Genomic DNA, 18,170 nt, shown 5'->3' on the forward strand with positions numbered 1-18,170 from the left:
CCATGACATATTTTTTCAAAAATCACTGGACCATAGATGTGTGGGAGTATATGTGGACTTCTGTTTAATTCCATTGATTTATATGTCTGCCCTTTCACCAATACCACACAAATTTGATTGCTGTAGTTTTAGACTAAATATTGAAATCATATACGATAAATCTTCCAATTTTGTCTTTCTTTTAAATATTCTGACCATTCCAAATTGTTCTTATTTGCATGTAAATTTTAGCATCACCTTGTTAATTTCTATAAAAAAGATCACTGGAATTTTGTTTGGGATTATGTTGACGCTGTATATCAATATGTGGAGAATTCACATCTTAATGATATTGAGTCTTCCAATCCATGAACATGATATATCTACTTATTTAGGTCTTCTTTAATTTTTCTCAGCAATGTTTTAGAGTTTTCAGTGTGCAGATCCTGCCCATATTTTGATAAATTTACCCCTTAGTGTTTCATGTTTCTTTATGCTCTTGTAAAAGTTATATTTTCAAACTATTTTTCCAATTGTTCATTGCTAGTATTTAGAAATACTATTGATTTTTAAAAATATTTCCCCCTATCCTGGTACCTTGCTAGACTGACTGACTTAGCAGTTTGAGAAGCTTTTAGGTAGATTTTTAAGGATTTCCTGTTGATTAGATACAGACTTCTGCTTATAAGAGGCCTTCCTTTCCAATCTGAATGTTTTTTATTTCTTTCGCTTGTTGCACTGACTGCAACATATGAACTAATGTGTATATAACTAGTGAGCGCCCACCTCCTTGCCTTATTTCCAGTCTTAAGGAAAATGATTCAGTCTTTAATCTTTGATTATGATGTTGGTTTTTCATAAATGCCCTTTATTAGGTTGAGGAAGTTTTTTTCTATTCCTAGTTTGCTGAGAGTTTTTGTCATGAATGGATTTTGAATTTTGTCAATTGGTTTTTCTGAATCTATTGCTGTGAGAATGTGATTTTTCTCCTTTATTTTCTTAATTTGGTGAATTATATTAATTTTTCCGTGATAAACCAACTTTGCTTTCTTGTGGTAAATCTCACCTGGTCATAATATATTATCCTTTTTATGTATTGTTGGATTTGATTTGCTAATATTTTGTTAACGATTTTTGCATGTTAAATTTATAAGGAATATTTGTCTAATATTTATCTGTTGTTTTGTTTTTGACTGGCTGTGTATTAGTAATACTGGCCTTACTGAATGAACTAGGAAGTAGTCCTTCCTTTCCTATTTTCTGAAAAGGTTTACATAGAATTGGTATTATTCCTTCCTTAAATGTTTGGTGGAGCTCACCATTGCAGTATTTGGGCCTGGAGCTTTTTGTGGGTAGGTGATTAATTACTGAATTCAAATTTTCTAATAGATACAGGGATATTAAGATTTTCTATTCTTGTGTCCTATTTGATCATTTGTATCTCAAGGAATTTTTCCATTTCATGTAAATTGTTGAATTTACTGGCATAAAGTTTTTCTTAATAGTCTGTAATTATCCCTTTAATGTTTGTAGGATTTGTAGTGATGTTCTCTCTTTCATTCCCGATATTGGTAATTTGTCTCTTCTGTCTCTCATTCTTATTTTCCTTCCCTGAGGGTTATAAATTTTATTGATCTTTTCAAAGAAACAGCTTTTGGTTACCATTATTTTTAAATTTTGTTTATATTCTATTTCATTGGTTTCTGTTCTTTTATATAGATATAAATAAATAGATAACTACAACTACATATATATAGTCTTTCCTATAGTTACTTGGGCATATTTATATTTAAGAGAAGTTAAGGACACTGTCCTGATCCTTATATTTAAATGGAAAAATAGAACTCTTTCATATGGTAGTAGGTATTCATTACCTTCTGTTTCCACAGTGTTTTCCTCTGGCATTGCTGTTATGTTGTATTCTAATTAATTACCTGTAGTATTTCTCTCTCAAGGCTGTGAGATCTTTGAGAAAAGGTCTTATGTATTTTCAAATTATGCTCTTAGAGCCAGACAGATTTTTTATTCAATATTGTAAAGCTAAAGACAAAAGAAATCATAAATACTTGGGCAAATATGTTCATTTTACTTTTGTGAATTATAAATGTAAGAAGCAAACACTTGTAAAATCCAATAAAATCTCTTCCTTTAAGGCTATTTAAAAAAACACATTTATGGAATTTGGCCATTGTATTTGTTCATTAAAATCAAACTTATTTTTGAATATTGGTTTTTCTAACAAAAAGAATATATGTGCCTACAATTAATCCTTTACTCAAGATGGTAACATCTATTTTTACGTATTTTATCTATTTTTCCCTTTGCCTTAAGCTATTTCCGTGAGAGAAGAAATGTTCCCACCTCAACTGGAAAATCTATGACACAACAAAGTGAGTCTCAGCTTTTAAAGTCTGTAAATTAGTTAGTACTCATTTGATACTCTTACAAATGTTAAAATCATGATCAAGAAAGCAGCCCACCTGTGGAATAGGGAATAGTGGGAATAACTGTCTGCCAGGGTTCATAGTACTCCAGACACTTTTAAAGGTGAGCGAATGAAAGACAGTAATATATACGCAGACTCCTGGAAATTTGCACATGCTAATGTAAAAAGATTTTTTTACCCAGGCTTCATTTATCATTAACCACAGTCGAAAGCATTTAACTAAATTATGTGGTTTCTGACAGTCTGAACTACAGGGCGTAGATTTATGGAAAGTAATTTTGCCATGGTAACAGGAAAGGGCTGACATTGCTCTGGTCAACTGCTCATTGACAGAGGCTTTTCTTTCTTTTTGAAAATTCTGCGTGTGCAAGTTCAGGAACATTCTTCTCAATGCTGTTAGCAAACACTTGACTACTGAACCTTTAAAAAAATTTACCACAGCAGAAAATGCAAGTGTTGAGAATTCTTTCTTGTGGATCAATGTAATTCAGGGATTGTGGAAATTCTCTTGAAAGAATTTACTTACAGGTGCATTAGTAGTTATGGTATTAGAGGGATTATATTAAGTGGATTCTGGCATTTTGAATGCTATAACATCTAGCTGTTATGTTAGTGAACTTTTAATGATCATTTGTTTAAAATTATAATAGAATTAAGATTAATTTTCTGCCATTAAAACTAATCTCTTATTTAGGAATTAACATTATAAACACACCATGACAATTTCCATTGTATGGGGAAATGTGCTTACTTATATTAACATGGATCCTATAGGTTAGCAAGGACAAATGTGACACATCACACTTTGAGAAACAGTGAGTAATGTGTTTTGGTTGTGAAGTGAGGGGTGTATACATTGAGAAAATCATGCTTAGAGTTGATTTGAGGGTAAGAATTATGAGCAGAATTTTGGACTCTCAGAGAATAAAGCTTAAGTTGTGATATTGCTATAAAATAATTAAACACATGCTTTTTTAAAACAATATTTCACATTATTCACATCTTTCTATTCTCATCCTATAATTCCCCCAAAAGATACGAATGAGGAGAATTCATCTTCCATTTTCCCTTATGGAGAGACCTTTCTCTTCCAGAGACTAGAAAATTCCAAGGTTAGTCCCGTACATTTTAATTTTTTTCCATATTCAATTCTTTGCTTTTCTGCCTATATATGCCTCTTCATTTTCCTTTAAGCTGTTTGAAGAATGTGTTATATTGAAGAAAGAAATTTCCATTCAGTGAAATTCTGCTCAGTAAAATCATGGCAGATTTATATCTTTAAAAATATATCACAGAAATACATTTCAATTTGATTTTAGGAATACAGATCAGTGGGTTTTCAAAATTTACCACAAGTTACTTAAAAAAAAAAAAGAATAAGACAAACCCCTGTAAAAAGGAAAGGCAAACTGACAAGCTACTAGATTTTACTTTGCCTTATACCCAAATATAGACAGACTTCTAACTATTTACAAATCTTAATTATTCAGTTTATCACTTAGTCTTTCCTCTCCACTACTTGTTCTCTTTTGGTATTTTATTTCTTGGTCATGATGAAAGAGAAGTTGGAAGACAAAAAGTAAGTGGGAAAGTAAAAGTAAATAAATTTTATTCTTAGCATCTTCTGTTCTTCTTAGTTGAAATGATGAGTTATTAATGATTTAAATAAAATATTGAAAAAGGGATCAAAAGGCTACCATTTAATATAGTCACCCTAATTAAATTGTTTTTATTGAAAATTGATCTAAACAATTGACGTTTGTTTAATAAAACTAAACCCAGATACTGTGAATCTTTGTAGAATATTGCTCCCCTAAAAAAATGTGTATTTTTTTTTTATAGAAGAGATCCATAAAGAATGAATTTTGGACCCAGGAAGATACACTCAAAGGGGAAACAGCTACTGAAAGAAACTCATTTTTTGTCAAATCAAGGTATGAGGACATGATTGATGATGATTAATTCTTTTGAATAAAATGTTATATAATATACAATGTTGAATTCTTGCTCATATTATATTTCTAAGAAAATAGTTTACATTGGTAAGTTCAAATCCTTTCTTTTGACAACAGCACTCATTTCAGTAATTGAATTTAGAGCCTGTAAATCGATTCTATAGTCTGTAGCACATTATTTTTGTCTTTTCCTAATTGAAACCATTCTCCCTTTCCCAAAGTGGCAAATATGTGGTGACCATGTTTGCACTTTAAAGATAGGAAGTTACCTTACTATGAAGAAGAAAGGGGCAGTGCCAAAAATGTCGCTATGTGAGGTGCATAATTTTTACAAATGTAAAGTATCCTTTTATTAGAAGTTCAGCATTGACAAGCAGCTTGAAAATTATCCAGTTATTTGGATCACACATGAGATTGAATAGCGTTTGTAAGGTACCAACTTAAATTTTATTTTTCTCTCAGCTTTATTAGCACTTGATGTAGTGCATCATTACCTAACATTTGTCTATGTTAACCTTTATTCTCCAGGGCTAACACTGTTGAGGGTTTCCTTAAGATGAGACTAAATAATTGAGAATCTTCAGTAGGCATTTGATATGAACTTACTACAGTGCAGAATGTGGAAGGGGCCAAGTTAAGTCCTTTAAGGTGGCAATGATTTTTAGAATACCACGTCCAGAAGGATGTAATTTGACTCCTACGCATATCTGTTTCATTGATTAGCAAAAACTTCTTTGTAATGAGTTTTATTATGCATAAATGGCTGAGCCAATCTGTTTTGTCATTCCTTAAATCTATACGAATATACTTAGCAACTATGTGTTCCAGTAAATATTATATGTTATACAGCTTTTACCTTCTGAATGTACCCTGGCCCTTTCTTGTTTTCTAGTTAGCAGTGTGGTGCAGTTTTTTTCTCATTAGTGATGCAAAATAATACTAAAGTTCTCACCAGTCAGATGTACTCTTTGTTTTATTACATTATGATGGAACATAGGGTCCTTGAAGTCAATTAGTGGAGAGTCAGAGAAGGGGCAACATGTGGAAATAAGATCTCTAGTGCCTCTCTCCACGAGATAGTGGTTCATGATCTGGCCCATTAAGTGACTGGCCACTTACTGGTGCTGGTGAAGACGTTTAAATTGTGATGCAGAGAATATGGCAGTCTCCATCCTCACCACTCACACCCAACCCCCCAAATAAACAGGTCAGATTAAATGATACATAAGAAAAAATACACTACTTCTAGTAGTATTCAAATATGTGTTAGTATAATGAGAGATTTCTATTTTTCAGGAAGTTTTAAAAATTATCAGATGCGTTAATTGAACTCCACCATTTTTCCTGGCCTTAAATTTCTGTGATTGGTTGTTTATAAATAGAAAAAGTAACCAATGGCTTAAGTCACATAGAGCTGTGGGAAATATTAAAACCATTCTTTTTTCATTTAGCATATATGATAACAGGATGGAGAACGTAAGTGAAGACAAAGTAGAAGATATTTGGATACCTCGAGAGGACAAAAACAATCTTCCTATAGACTCTGCTTCGGAATCAGAATATTCAACAGTAGAAGAATGCTTTCACAGTTTAAGAAGAAAACATTCAAAGCCATATAAATCTAGGACTCAAAAAGCAGTGAATTTTGTCCCTGTTAATAGGCACAGTTATCCACTAAGCTCAACAAGTGGAAAGGCTGATTCATCAATCATTTCCTCAAATGTAATATCTCCCTATGCCTGTTTTTATGGATCATCTGCAAGAAAGGTTAAATCAGGATGGCTTGACAAACTCTGTCCCCAAGGGTATGTATTTATTCTTTTTTGTTTTTTTTCCCCTAAGTGGCATATTTTTAAAAATTCAAGCGTATCCATTTCTAAACCTGCTAGGTTGCTGTTGCTCCTCCCCACCCCCCATGCATACAGAGACAGTTTGTAGGGACTTTCAATACACTTTTGCAAATGCTCTTCTTTAGATATAATGTGGGGCATGGGCCATGTGCTGTGTGGAATTCTAGGTTAAGGTTCTGCATAGCAAATTAAAACTGGAAGTCTGATTTCACATCTAGATCCTTAATGTTAGTTTCTAACTTTGCACCAAAATGCACTATCCTGTATCTCAATTTGTAGCAAAGAAAAACAACAGCGATTGAGTTTGTATTACTCAGCCCACGCTGTTTGGCCTTCGCTCTTCGCTCCCATTAGAACAGCGTTCTGTTTGGGAATACAAGGCTTATTGTAGTTAGGGGAAAGTATGTCACTGTTACATTTTAGGCTTCACTGCTATTGATATATTGTTTTGAGTTTTGAATGTTGCACAAAAGGTCAGAGTCCCTTGAATATTATACTTTAAAAGCAGTTTTATCATTTCAGTTGTTGACAAAGAAACTTCTGTCCTTAAGCATTTTGCAGTACTGAGAAATCTTTGGGGAGGGATTATGTTTAATTAGAATTATTTTCTGACATCCTGAATTTTGAATGTCCTTTTGAAATATTTACTGGAAATGTTCCTCATGAATTATTAAATTATTTAGGGATTAAATCTCTTCTGTTTAAGTAGTTGTTGTGGTGAGTCCCTATGTTGTGCTGGTTTTCTCTACTCTTCCCCGAAAAGGTGTATCATTTCTAGAAAGCTTTGTTTTCTCCTAAAATAAATTTTATTAGCAAAAAAATTGCTAGAAGAAGCATCAGTTGACTAGTGGGAGAAGGAATGATATTTCTTAAGGAATCGAAAAAAAAAAGCTGAACCCTTTTGTGGTTAATAATTACATGATTAATACTTTATAGGATTGCATCCCTTTAGCAAATTAGATGTTGACTAAACTGAAGCAGAGAACTTCTTAGCATCACATATTTTGTCTCACTCCTTTCTGGTTGCATTAGGATGACAAAGTAGTTAACTGTGTCTGCTTTTCATCAGTCATCGGTATTATTGGTAAATGCATAGTCAAATTGCACCGGTATGAGTCATTACTCAAATATACACACTGGTGGAATGAAACATTGAACGGGAATAGTCTCAGGTCTTTCATTTCTGTAGAATTTAAATGATTAGGGAGATCCCAGTGCTCTCTCAAAGTATCACTGGAAGATTTAGCAGATTCCGCATACAGAGCCCCTAGCAGCTGTGGTTTCCTGAATGATCTCTGGTGGGTGGTACCTCGATCTTGATGGAGTTAGGTTAGTATGTTTATGTTGCAGGCACACTGAGAAAGATTCACCATTACTGGCCACCTCTGGGATAGTTAGAACATTTTCTCTCTCTTTTTATCAGAACTCTGACTTTCCATCCTTTCTATTCTGAACCTGCCTAAGGTTAGAGGCTGTAATTTTTTGAGATTTTTATTTTTCCATTTTAGAGAAAATAATTGAGTTTTCTGACTTCAGAGTCTTTTTCCAGGTTACCAGGATGCAGCTAGGAAAGTAAACAAAGGAGCTTGTTATATCACCAAGAAATTAAAAAGCTCTTCTCCATGATTATATTGCTATGACTTAAAAGAAATATGTGTAACTGGCCAAGAAGCATGTATTTATTAGACCACAAGTGGAATCTCCATTTTTCCTTTTTCTAGTTAGACTCTGTAGGCTATGGTGAGGGTGTTTAAGATGCTCATTAATTAGACAAAATGATGCCTACCCATTCCTTATGCAGAGGTTACTGAGCTTTGTTTAACTCATGGTCGCATGTCTCTTTGGTGCAGGTAGCACTGATTTTGATGGCATTCTGAATTCCACAGAGAAAGTATTAGTACACTTTTTCTGTAAAGGGTCAGATAATAAATACTTTACAGCCATATGGTGTCTGTGGGAGCTCAGCAACTCTGCAGTTGTAGCATGAAAGCAGCCACAGAGAATGTGTAAACTGATGAATGAGGCTGTGTTTCCATAAAACTTTATTTATAAACACATTTCATGGGCCAGGTTTGGCTTGTGGGCCATAGTAGCATAAAACAGATTTGAGGGTTAGCTGAAATCTTATACCAGCTTCCTCCATCTCCTTTGGGCCCCACATCGAAAATTATAACCTGATAGATTACGGAACAAGGAAACTACTTTATTATTCTATCAAATCTAGACATAATAAGAAGCAGGATCTCTCTACGGGTACCTTTCTGCCCTGAATGCTCGTACCCAGAGAGCAGCATGACTTGTACCTTACTTCCCTCAAGTTTTTGCTCCAAAGTCTCCTTTGCACGAATCCCTGAACACCAAAGTTAATATTATCACTGCCCCTCCCTCACCACCCCATTACTCCCTTAATTATTTTTCTCATAGCTTATACACTTGATGATTTATTTGTTGCATATATGCTCCGTGGGGACAGTCATCTATATTGGTTTTTGTTTACTGTGGTATCCTCAGCAACTAGAAGATTGCCTAGCAAGTGGTAGATATTCTTAGTGTTTGTTGTTGAATGAATTAGTAAAAACAAACTAGTATTAGGCATAGTTTTTTCTTTCAATCTTTCTAAAACAGCTATTTTTTAATTTATAGGGATCTTGTAGTAAAAACTAAACTCCAGACACTGTATTGGTTGGAAATCTGCTGGTGCCGTTGATAGTGCTGGTGTACATTAACAGAGCAGTGAACTCTCAGTGCATTTATTTAAATTCTGTTTTCCCCTATAGACATATAGGAAACCCTTTTGACTTTTTAACCTGCTGTTTTCTGTATGTGAGGACATGTGTTGTCAAAACACAGTTTACAAACAAATAGTGGGAATTCCCTGCTCTGTCCAGTATTTAGGACTCTGTGCTCTCACTGCTATGGGCTCGGGTTCAATCCCTGTTCAGGGAACTAAGATCCCACAAGATACGCCACAAAAAAAAAAAAAAAAAGCCATACTTGGTTATCCTTCTCCAAATAGTGTTGGAAACTGTCCTCAGTCATGAGTGACATTAAACAAAGTAATAAAATTCATAATCTGGATTTATTTCATGTGACTGAGTATCTGTTTGCTTTGAAATGGAAATGCCAGTTCTGAATCCATGCACAGTATGTGAAAACTGCCCAATATTTAGTAAGAAAATAATTGGATAACACCATGCAACTAGAGAAATATGGAAACATTTCCAGCTGAGCTTAAAGTATGAACATTTATTTAACTATTAGAATGATCTAATTATAATATAGCCTTATACTGTTGGTTTAAAAAATTGTGTGGAAAAAACTTGATAAAATATTGAACTTGGGTTCGTTGTTAGTGTTTCAAACAGGTGAGGCAGATGAGAAACTTAATAAATGGTCTTGCGTTAAAAAAACCTCACTGGGTTTTGAAGATAAAAAAACAAGTCTCTTTCCTTCCCCTTTCCTATCTGCAACTAATACGCTCAAGCTTTTCAGCAAGTCTGAGTAGATGCAAATATGGAAGACTGGATAGAATTTATTCCAGAATTTCCTGAATGTGCAACTCAGAGGAAGAATCCTGTGAGTTTCTGTAAATCAAAGAGAACATGGTTGAATGTGCCACACCCCTTCTAGGAGAACCAGGTATTGAAATATCCAAGAATATCTGCAACTAGGAAACGCTTTTGACTTTTTAACCTGCTGTTTTCTAAAGATGTTTGTGTGTTTGGTATCACGCACTGAGCATAGTTATAAAAACCGCAATATATCTTGAGGAATTCATATTTTTACTTGACAAGATGTTTTAGAACATTTTTTCTTACTCAGCTAAATTCCTCTTTTAAAAAATTAATGTTTTTAACCATAGAGAAGCATTGTGTGGTAATGTCAGTCCGGGACAGCAGGAGCTGAACATGCAAGGTTAACTCAGAAATTTGTGTATATAATATGCTCAAGAATTTCTGGACGAATACAAGGATAAGCAAGATGTGTTCCTGGCCTTTTTTGTATCTTCCACTTTGGGCAGAAAAAAATACAAATAAAAAATAAATTTGAAAGATAACGTATAATAATTGGTACAGAAAGGTCCACAAAATACAGAATCATGAGGTTACAGAGGGGTTGAGAAAACATTTCTTCAGAGATCTTCTAAGGAGGAGAAATAGCAGCTCGACTGACCTTCGGAAAATGGATACCGTTTCAGCTGGCGTTTTTAGATGAAATACTTTTCAGGCTAGAGGGAGTGAAAAGGCACTGATGTCAGTGATATCTGGATATCCTGAAGTCTATGAGATAAATAGAGGGGTTAGCTGAGGTTATTTTATGGAAGACACAAGTTAGGCTCTAGGACCAGGAGGGAGAAACTGCCAGAGAATTACATGTCCAGGTTGAACACAGAACTAGGGAAAATGAAAAAGCCAGTGATCAAATACCAAAACAGGGGTCAAATTCCAAACAGTGATTGAGAGATCACTTAGAAGCCACCCATGTCTTGGAGGGAGATCAGAACTTATACTGTTGGTTCCTTTGTCAGTGGCTGACTTTCCAGCCTGTGCCCAGAATCTCCAAGGCTGCTTTAGTGGAGCAGTTTTCCACCTGCTCCATAAGTGTGTGAGAGCCTCAAGCCTCCTGAGAGTGCTGTCCTGCGGCCAGCCTTTCAGTGAAAAGCAGTTGTAGTGGAAAGTTGACAAGTCTCTCTATCTGACCAGGGTTTTCTATATCAATCAGTGTGTTGAACTTAAAGTTGAATCTTAAATCTCTGATAAAAAGTATCTTTTTATACTAGTGAACTAGTTGGCCTTTTCTCTCAAATCACACATAACTTGTGAAGACCATGCCAAGCAAATAAAAGACTTCCATATTTTATTTGTAATTTGAGGAAAAAATTCTTAGTTTTAGTGTTTATTAAAATAACATGGCTAATTTCAGTCAGTCTAGCTGCAGAGAAGTGAATGAGGGTGTTGGAATCAGGCAGAAATTAGAATTGTCAAGCTATTGCTCATTTGCTGTGTGACTCAATGTCTCAGAACTGCTGTTTCCCACACATAAAAGTGTAAGGTCAAGGCTTCCTCTGTGGGATCAGTTGGAAAAGTAGGTTAACATTGGGTCTGACTACAGAGCCCCTTAAGCAGGGCTCAGTAAACCTCAGCTTGCTTTCTTTTCAGAAGAGCATCATTTCATTTCAGGTGACCTTTGATAATGTTACCAAAAGTAAGTTCTAGTCAGTTCTTACCTTGGTAACTATAAGGTAAAGAAATCATATGTTCACATTAAACCTTCAAAATTAAGTTTTTTAGTGGTTATAAAAGCACATGGTTTAAAGCATCTGAAAGTTCTGTATGGCTTATTAAGAAAAAATAGCTGGAGAGAGGGGAAGTTGGATAAAGACAGTCAAAAGGTCCAAACTTCCAGTTTATAAGATAAGTAAGTACTTGTAATATATAACATGATAGATATAAAGAACACTGCTGTATGTTCTATATGAAAGAGTAAAACCTAAGCGTTCCCATCACAAGGAGATTTTTTTAATATTTAATGTTGCATTTGTATGAGATGATGGATGTTCACTAAACTTACTGTGATAATCATTTCATGATGTATGTAAGTCAGATCATTATGCTGTGCACCTTAAACTTATATGGTGTGGTATGTCAATTATATCTCAATAAAACTGGAGGAAAAAAAGCAGTTTTCCTCTTCTCCCACTTTATCACAAGAGGCAGCCACTTTCTACTTTCTTTAGTAGTTTCTTTTGGTACTTACTTTGTTTATCTTTTTTTTTAAAATACATCTTTATTGGAGTATAATGGCTTCACAGTGCTGTGTTAGTTTCTGTTGTACACCAAAGTGAATCAGCCATATGCATACACATGTCCCCATATCCCCTTCCTCTTGAGCTTCCCTCCCACCCTCTCTATCCCACCCCTTTAGGTCATCACAAAGCACCAAGCTGATCTCCCTGTCCTATGCTGCTCCTTCCCACCAGCCAACTATTTTACATTTGGTAGTGTATATATGTTGATGCTACTTTCACTTTGCCCCAGCTTCCCCATCCCACCTGTGTCCTCAAATCCATTCTCTATGTCTACATCTTTATTCCTGCCCAGCCACTAGGTTCATCAGTACCATTTTTTTTAAATTTTAGATTCCATATATATGCGTTAGCATACGGTATTTGTTTTTCTCTTTCTGACTTCACTCTGTGTGACAGACTGTAGGTCCATCCACCTCACTACAAATAACTCAATTTTGTTTCTTTTTATGGCTGAGTAATATTTCATTGTATATATGTGCCACATCTTCTTTATCCATTCATCTGTCGATGGGCATTTAGGTTGCTTCCATGTCCTGGCTATTTTAAATAGTGCTGCAGTGAACATTGTGGTACATGACTCTTTTTGAATTATGGTTTTCTCAGGGTATGTGCCCAGTAGTGGGATTGCTGGGTCGTATGGTAATTCTATTTTTAGTATTTTAAGGAACCTCCATACTGTCCTCCATAGTGGTTGTATCAATTTACATTCCTACCAAGAGTGCAAGAGGGCTCCCTTTCCTCCACACCCTCTTCAGCATTTGTTGTTTACAGATTTTCTGATGATGCCCATTCTAACTGGTGTGAGGTGATACGTCATTGTAGTTTTGATTTGCATTTCTCTAATAATGAGTGATGTTGAGCATCTTTTCATGTGCCTCTTGGCCATCTGTATGTCTTCCTTGGTAAAATGTCTATTTAGGGCTTCTGCCCATTTATTAATTGGGTTGTTTGTTTTTTTGATATTGAGCTCCATGAGCTGTTTGTATGTTTTGGAGATTAATCCTTTGTTGTTTCATTTGCAAATATTTTCTCCCATTCTGAGGGTTACTTTATCTTAATAATTTTTTCATACTGTTTCTTTCTGACTCTTCAGTGTTAGTAATTAGCTGTTGAGGCACTACCATGGAATATAATATTTATTCATTTTCACCCACTGTCCCCCCTGCGTAGACACAGTTCCCATCTAATCATTCTTTTAAAGTAGCCATATAAAATGTCTATGTTATATCTGTATTTAGTTTTATACTCTTAATATCTATGTAAATGCTACTCATTTGAGCTTTGCAACATATTATGATTAATTTTTCTTTCATTTGCAACCTTTAGTTTTTCTTGGAGTTAATAATTATTGATTCTTTTTGGTTTACTTAGTTTTTTATGTACTTAAAATTCATTTCTCCACAGATTCTTCCTCAGGACTATGAATTTGTGGAGTAATCAAAATACATACACGTATCAATTTCACCATCTTACAGCCCCCTAAGAAAGCTTATTTAGCTTGTATTTTCTAACCCACTTTTGTTTTTTGTTGTCCTATATTTAATGTAGAAAGCACTTTCTTTCTTTTGACTGTTCATCTTACAATGTACTGTTATTGTTCCATGGACTTAATATATTCTCTTATCTTTCTATGGATATTAATAAGTGTTTTGAAGCTTTCTTTTCCTGTAGTGTCTGTTTCTTTCAATATTTTGGAGGAGGGTTTCTTCCCCATCTTTTACCTTAGAGATGTTTTCCTCAAATGTTTTGTTAATCTTGGGCTTTTAATTTTTTTAAGTAAAAAAAAATTATTGCCAAAAAATGCTAACCATCATCTGAGCCTTTGGCAAGTCATAACCTTTTTGCTAGTGGAGAGTCTTGCCTCAGTGTTGATGGCTCCTTGCTGATCAGGGTGGTAGTTGCTGAATGCTGGGGCTGTTGTGGCTGTTTCTTAGAAGAAGACAACAGTGAAGTTTGCCATATCTATTGCATCTTCCTTTCATGAATGATTCTCTGTTTGGGCTGTTCATTTAAAATGAGATCCTACAAAGCTGATTGGATCAGGCCCTGATGGGTCTTTCTATTTCTTGTAAGATGATCTTGCTAAACTTTCCTAATGTGTTTCCTTGGAGACTCCTCATGCCAGTATCTTTTAAATGAATCTCCTTATTGAGGGTGGTAAGAGTGGTTAACAGCTTTTTTGGGAGCTCAGTAGGGGAATGTGGATGTTTAGGATAAATATTTATGATATAGACATGATTCTACTGTTTTTAATGCTGTCCCCTACCTTTAGCCTTGTCTGAGTCTCCCAGTCCAGAGACCCCTGTTTGATCTTCTCCAGTGAATAAAACCCTATTATTCTGTTGAGGAAGAGGAGGGGCAGTTTTCCAGCTGAGAAGTAAGGGAGGGATTCTGGGATGGAGTGGTGAGGGGTGCAAGTTTATCTCTTTAATTGCCTTTCAACAACTCTTCTATTCTCAGCACCCCCTCTCCTTCATAGTTACTTCCAGAGTTACTTGTGCCTGTATCTCCTGAGACCTTCTGAAATTTTGTGAGTAAATTGGTTTTCCTCTCAGTTTGATCTCTTGCAGGCTTAGCAATCAGTTCTCTGAAACCTCCTGAGTTAGTTCCTATCCCTTCTTAGGCTTTCCTGATTTCTTGATACTGATGCTATCATTTACTTTTCCAGTCAGTGTTGGCTTGTAGTTATTTATTTATTTTTATTTGTTTTTTAATCCTTTGAGGTTTTAGGAGGAGTAGAGATAAATGCAAACTTTTCATTGGTCGTCTTAACTAGAAGCTGGTTTCATGTTGGATTTTTTACTTTTTTAACAGAGTATGACTCCATAAAATAAAGAGGTCTGAGTCTTTTAACGTGGTTTTTCATATACCATGTCATGTAAGCACAAAGCTCTTTGTGAATATTGTAAAAGTTGGAAGTCACACATTAAAATTTGTGCTTTATCATTGGCTTCTAAAACTCCTTTTAGCCCTTGAGATTTTATCTTAAAATTTGTTTTTTCTCATTTAAAGCAGAAAAGGAAGCTGGGATTTCAGAAAATTTTTGTTTTGTTTTTGTTTTTTGGCCCCAACTCATTTTGGTTCATATAATCTTGGAAACAATCATTTTGTTTTACTTAAAAGTAAGGAAATACAGTCTAGAAAAAAGGGCTGATATTTTCTAGAAATATTATAATTCCTTGGATGTGTGTCTATAAAATACTTCATAACTAATACTGCAGCATTTACTATTTTTTAAATTTAATTAATTTAATTTATTTTTTATACAGTAGGTTCTTATTATTTATCTATTTTATACATATAATATACATATAATATGCGTTTTTCTCTTTCTGACTTACTTCACTCTGTATGACAGTCTCTAGGTCCATCCACGTCTCTACAAATGACCCAATTTTGTTCTTTTTTATGGCTGAGTAATACTCCATTGTATATATTTACCACATCTTCTTTATCCATCTGTCTGTTGATGGACATTTAGGTTGCTTCCATGTCCTGGCTATTGTAAATAGTGCTGCAATGAACATTGGGGGGCATGTGTCTTTTTGAATTATGGTTTTCTGTAGGTATATGCCCAGTAGTGGGATTGCTGGGTCATATAATACTGCAGCATTTAAAAGCCTCATACTTAAGAGTAATGAGATAAAATAACTAAATAGAAAATGAGTAATTAGATAAACAAAAATCTATACTTTTGGAAATTGTAGTAGTTCTAAAAAATATTGAGTCTAGTTAGAGTAGAAAATAAGATAAAATATGCATATAATTCTTCAGGATTATGTAAACAAGGCAGGTGAATCTGGAACAGCATGTCTATGATATCTTTTTTCTTAGATATTGTTTAGAATAATTGAGAAGTATTTTTTGATGATTAAAATACCATGATTAATAAAAGCCATAAATTTGACTTAGTTACTTTGAGGTTCATTTCGGTTATGTGATATTTAAAGATAGTTTGGTAGCCTCTGCCACTTTAAATTAATATCATTGGTTAGCATGCTTATCCAATTTTTTAGTTTTTTTAAAGCTAAAAGATGTAATCTTTAAAAAAAACAACCTTCTAGCACTTAGGATTGAAATTAAACAGGAGTGCCTTCATGTATATACTTCATAAATAGAGATGTAATTGTTTGTATATACACTGTTGTTAAAAAAGAATTTTTAAGACACACAGTTTTTGAGACAACAAAAACTGACACCAGGTGGCAAGGCTGTATTTATGATAGCAGTGGAAACTTCACACAACCTGCCCTACTAGAACTCAAGGGAAGTGCTTATAGAAATCCATTCAATAACACCACACATGCCTTATGAATTATTCTAAAAAGGCTTCTCAAAGAAATATTTTCCTTTAGAACCCTAAAAACAAAATAGGATAAAACCTAGGCTAATATTTTTCACGTCTACTTTACTTTTTTTCCCGAAGGAATTCTGAAGCACTTTGCAGAATTGAACTCACATATTAAATGGGTAGAGGTCAAATGTTATTGCTACCTAAAGGGATATTGAGGGTGCTTTGCCATAAAATGTCCCAGAGTCTGTTTTGTGTAGTTGTTAAGAGCATAGACTTTGGGACCAGACTGCCTGGATTTGACTTACAGAAATGATCTTTATCAGTTGTGTGACTTGGGCAAATTATTTAACCTGCCAGCTCCTCTGTGGCTTCATCTGTGAAATGGGAATAATAATATTACTTGCCTCATATGATTGTTTGGAGGACTGAATGAATTAATGTTTGTATATGGCTTGCAACAGTGCCTAGAACAAAGCACTATATAAGTGTTGTTTTTATTATCAAGATTAATAAATTCTGTATTGACAGGCTTTAAAATCTCTTCTTTGTATAATAATCCATTAGTTCTAATTTGTGTCATGTGATAGTAGGAACACAGACTAGAGTGACACTGTATTTTATACTTTGTCTTTTTTTTTAACATTTACTAAATAAATTGTTAATCAAAATTTAAGGGAAAGACATAACTTATGTCAGAGAAAGCGTTTAAAGTACTTTAGAAACCTCTAATTGTGTGTAATAGATTAATTTTACATAATTACACTGGATTTAGTTGCCTGGTATCAAGTAGATTTTTATAAATACATGAGAAAAATATTTAACTCTGGTAAGGAAAGATAATTCTTAAAAATTTACTGTTCACCGATTTTTTTTAATTCGAAATTTTACTGAAGTTTAGAAATAGTGCTTCTTAAGCTTTCCCTTTTATGTATCAATAGTTGAAATTTTGATTAATTTATTGAGTTTAACAATTTAAATTCAAGTTTCCATTTGCTAGAAAGAGGAATTGTGAGAAAGGATCTAAGTATAAGTTCTTATCTTTAATTAGCCAGTTATTAGAATTCAATATTGAAGTTCACATGCAGAAAATAATTGAATGTTGACATATTTAATGAGAAAAATAGATTAAACATGTTTATATAAATTTAGTTTTAGAAACATTTAATTTACTAATTAGAATTTTTAAATAGGAAGGTACAAAATGCACACGTGTTAAAGAATGCATTTTAAAATATTTAACTATAAAATGTATTTTAAAATTACATGGAAACTAATGATGAATTACAAAGCTTTTGTCATATAAAAATTCTGATCTTTGTACTTGAAAAAAGCAAAAAATGAAATTAAGGGTGAAGTGGTTTTGTTAGTAGTATTTGTTTTCTCTATACGTAACATGAAAATTTGAGGAAGCATCTTGCAATGAGAAATATACATATTTGTTAGTTTATTCACTAGATATTCAGCATATTTTATATGCTAGAAACTGTGGTAGTTGCTGGTTTTACATTGATTAAAAAAACAAATGGTTTCTGCACTTAAGGATCTCAATATCTAGTATGGGAGGTGGAGGACACAAATCAAATATATAATTGCAAATTCTGCTAAGTGTCATTAAGTAAAGAAATGGAGCAAGAGACCAAAGGAATCTGAAGGATCTATGTGTTACTCAATGGTGGCCACTTGGGGGAATGACTTTTGAGCTGAGATCTCAAGGATCTCAAGGATCCAAGCCAGGTCAGGAACAGGCAGGGAGCATTCCAATGAAGAAAATGGCATATGGGAAGGCCACGAGGCAAGAAAGCATCTAGACAGAGGAGGCAGTATGGCTGGAGGACAG

At 34.1% G+C, this 18,170-nt stretch overlaps 1 protein-coding gene across 6 annotated transcripts in view; it reads left to right on the plus strand.

Annotated features, from left to right (window-relative positions):
- ARAP2 (ArfGAP with RhoGAP domain, ankyrin repeat and PH domain 2) overlaps positions 1 to 18,170 on the plus strand; it is a 199,375-nt gene that overhangs the window by 31,153 nt on the left and 150,052 nt on the right. For all 6 annotated transcript variants that reach the window (XM_033421634.2, XM_049709607.1, XM_033421631.2 and 3 more), the window contains 4 exons: positions 2,311 to 2,369; positions 3,461 to 3,537; positions 4,268 to 4,359; positions 5,832 to 6,185. In XM_033421634.2, the coding sequence (XP_033277525.2) occupies positions 2,311 to 2,369; positions 3,461 to 3,537; positions 4,268 to 4,359; positions 5,832 to 6,185 (582 nt within the window). The remainder of the gene's footprint in view (positions 1 to 2,310; positions 2,370 to 3,460; positions 3,538 to 4,267; positions 4,360 to 5,831; positions 6,186 to 18,170) is intronic.

Source organism: Orcinus orca, chromosome 4 (assembly GCF_937001465.1).
Source record: "Orcinus orca chromosome 4, mOrcOrc1.1, whole genome shotgun sequence".
Taxonomy (NCBI): Eukaryota; Metazoa; Chordata; class Mammalia; order Artiodactyla; family Delphinidae; genus Orcinus; species Orcinus orca.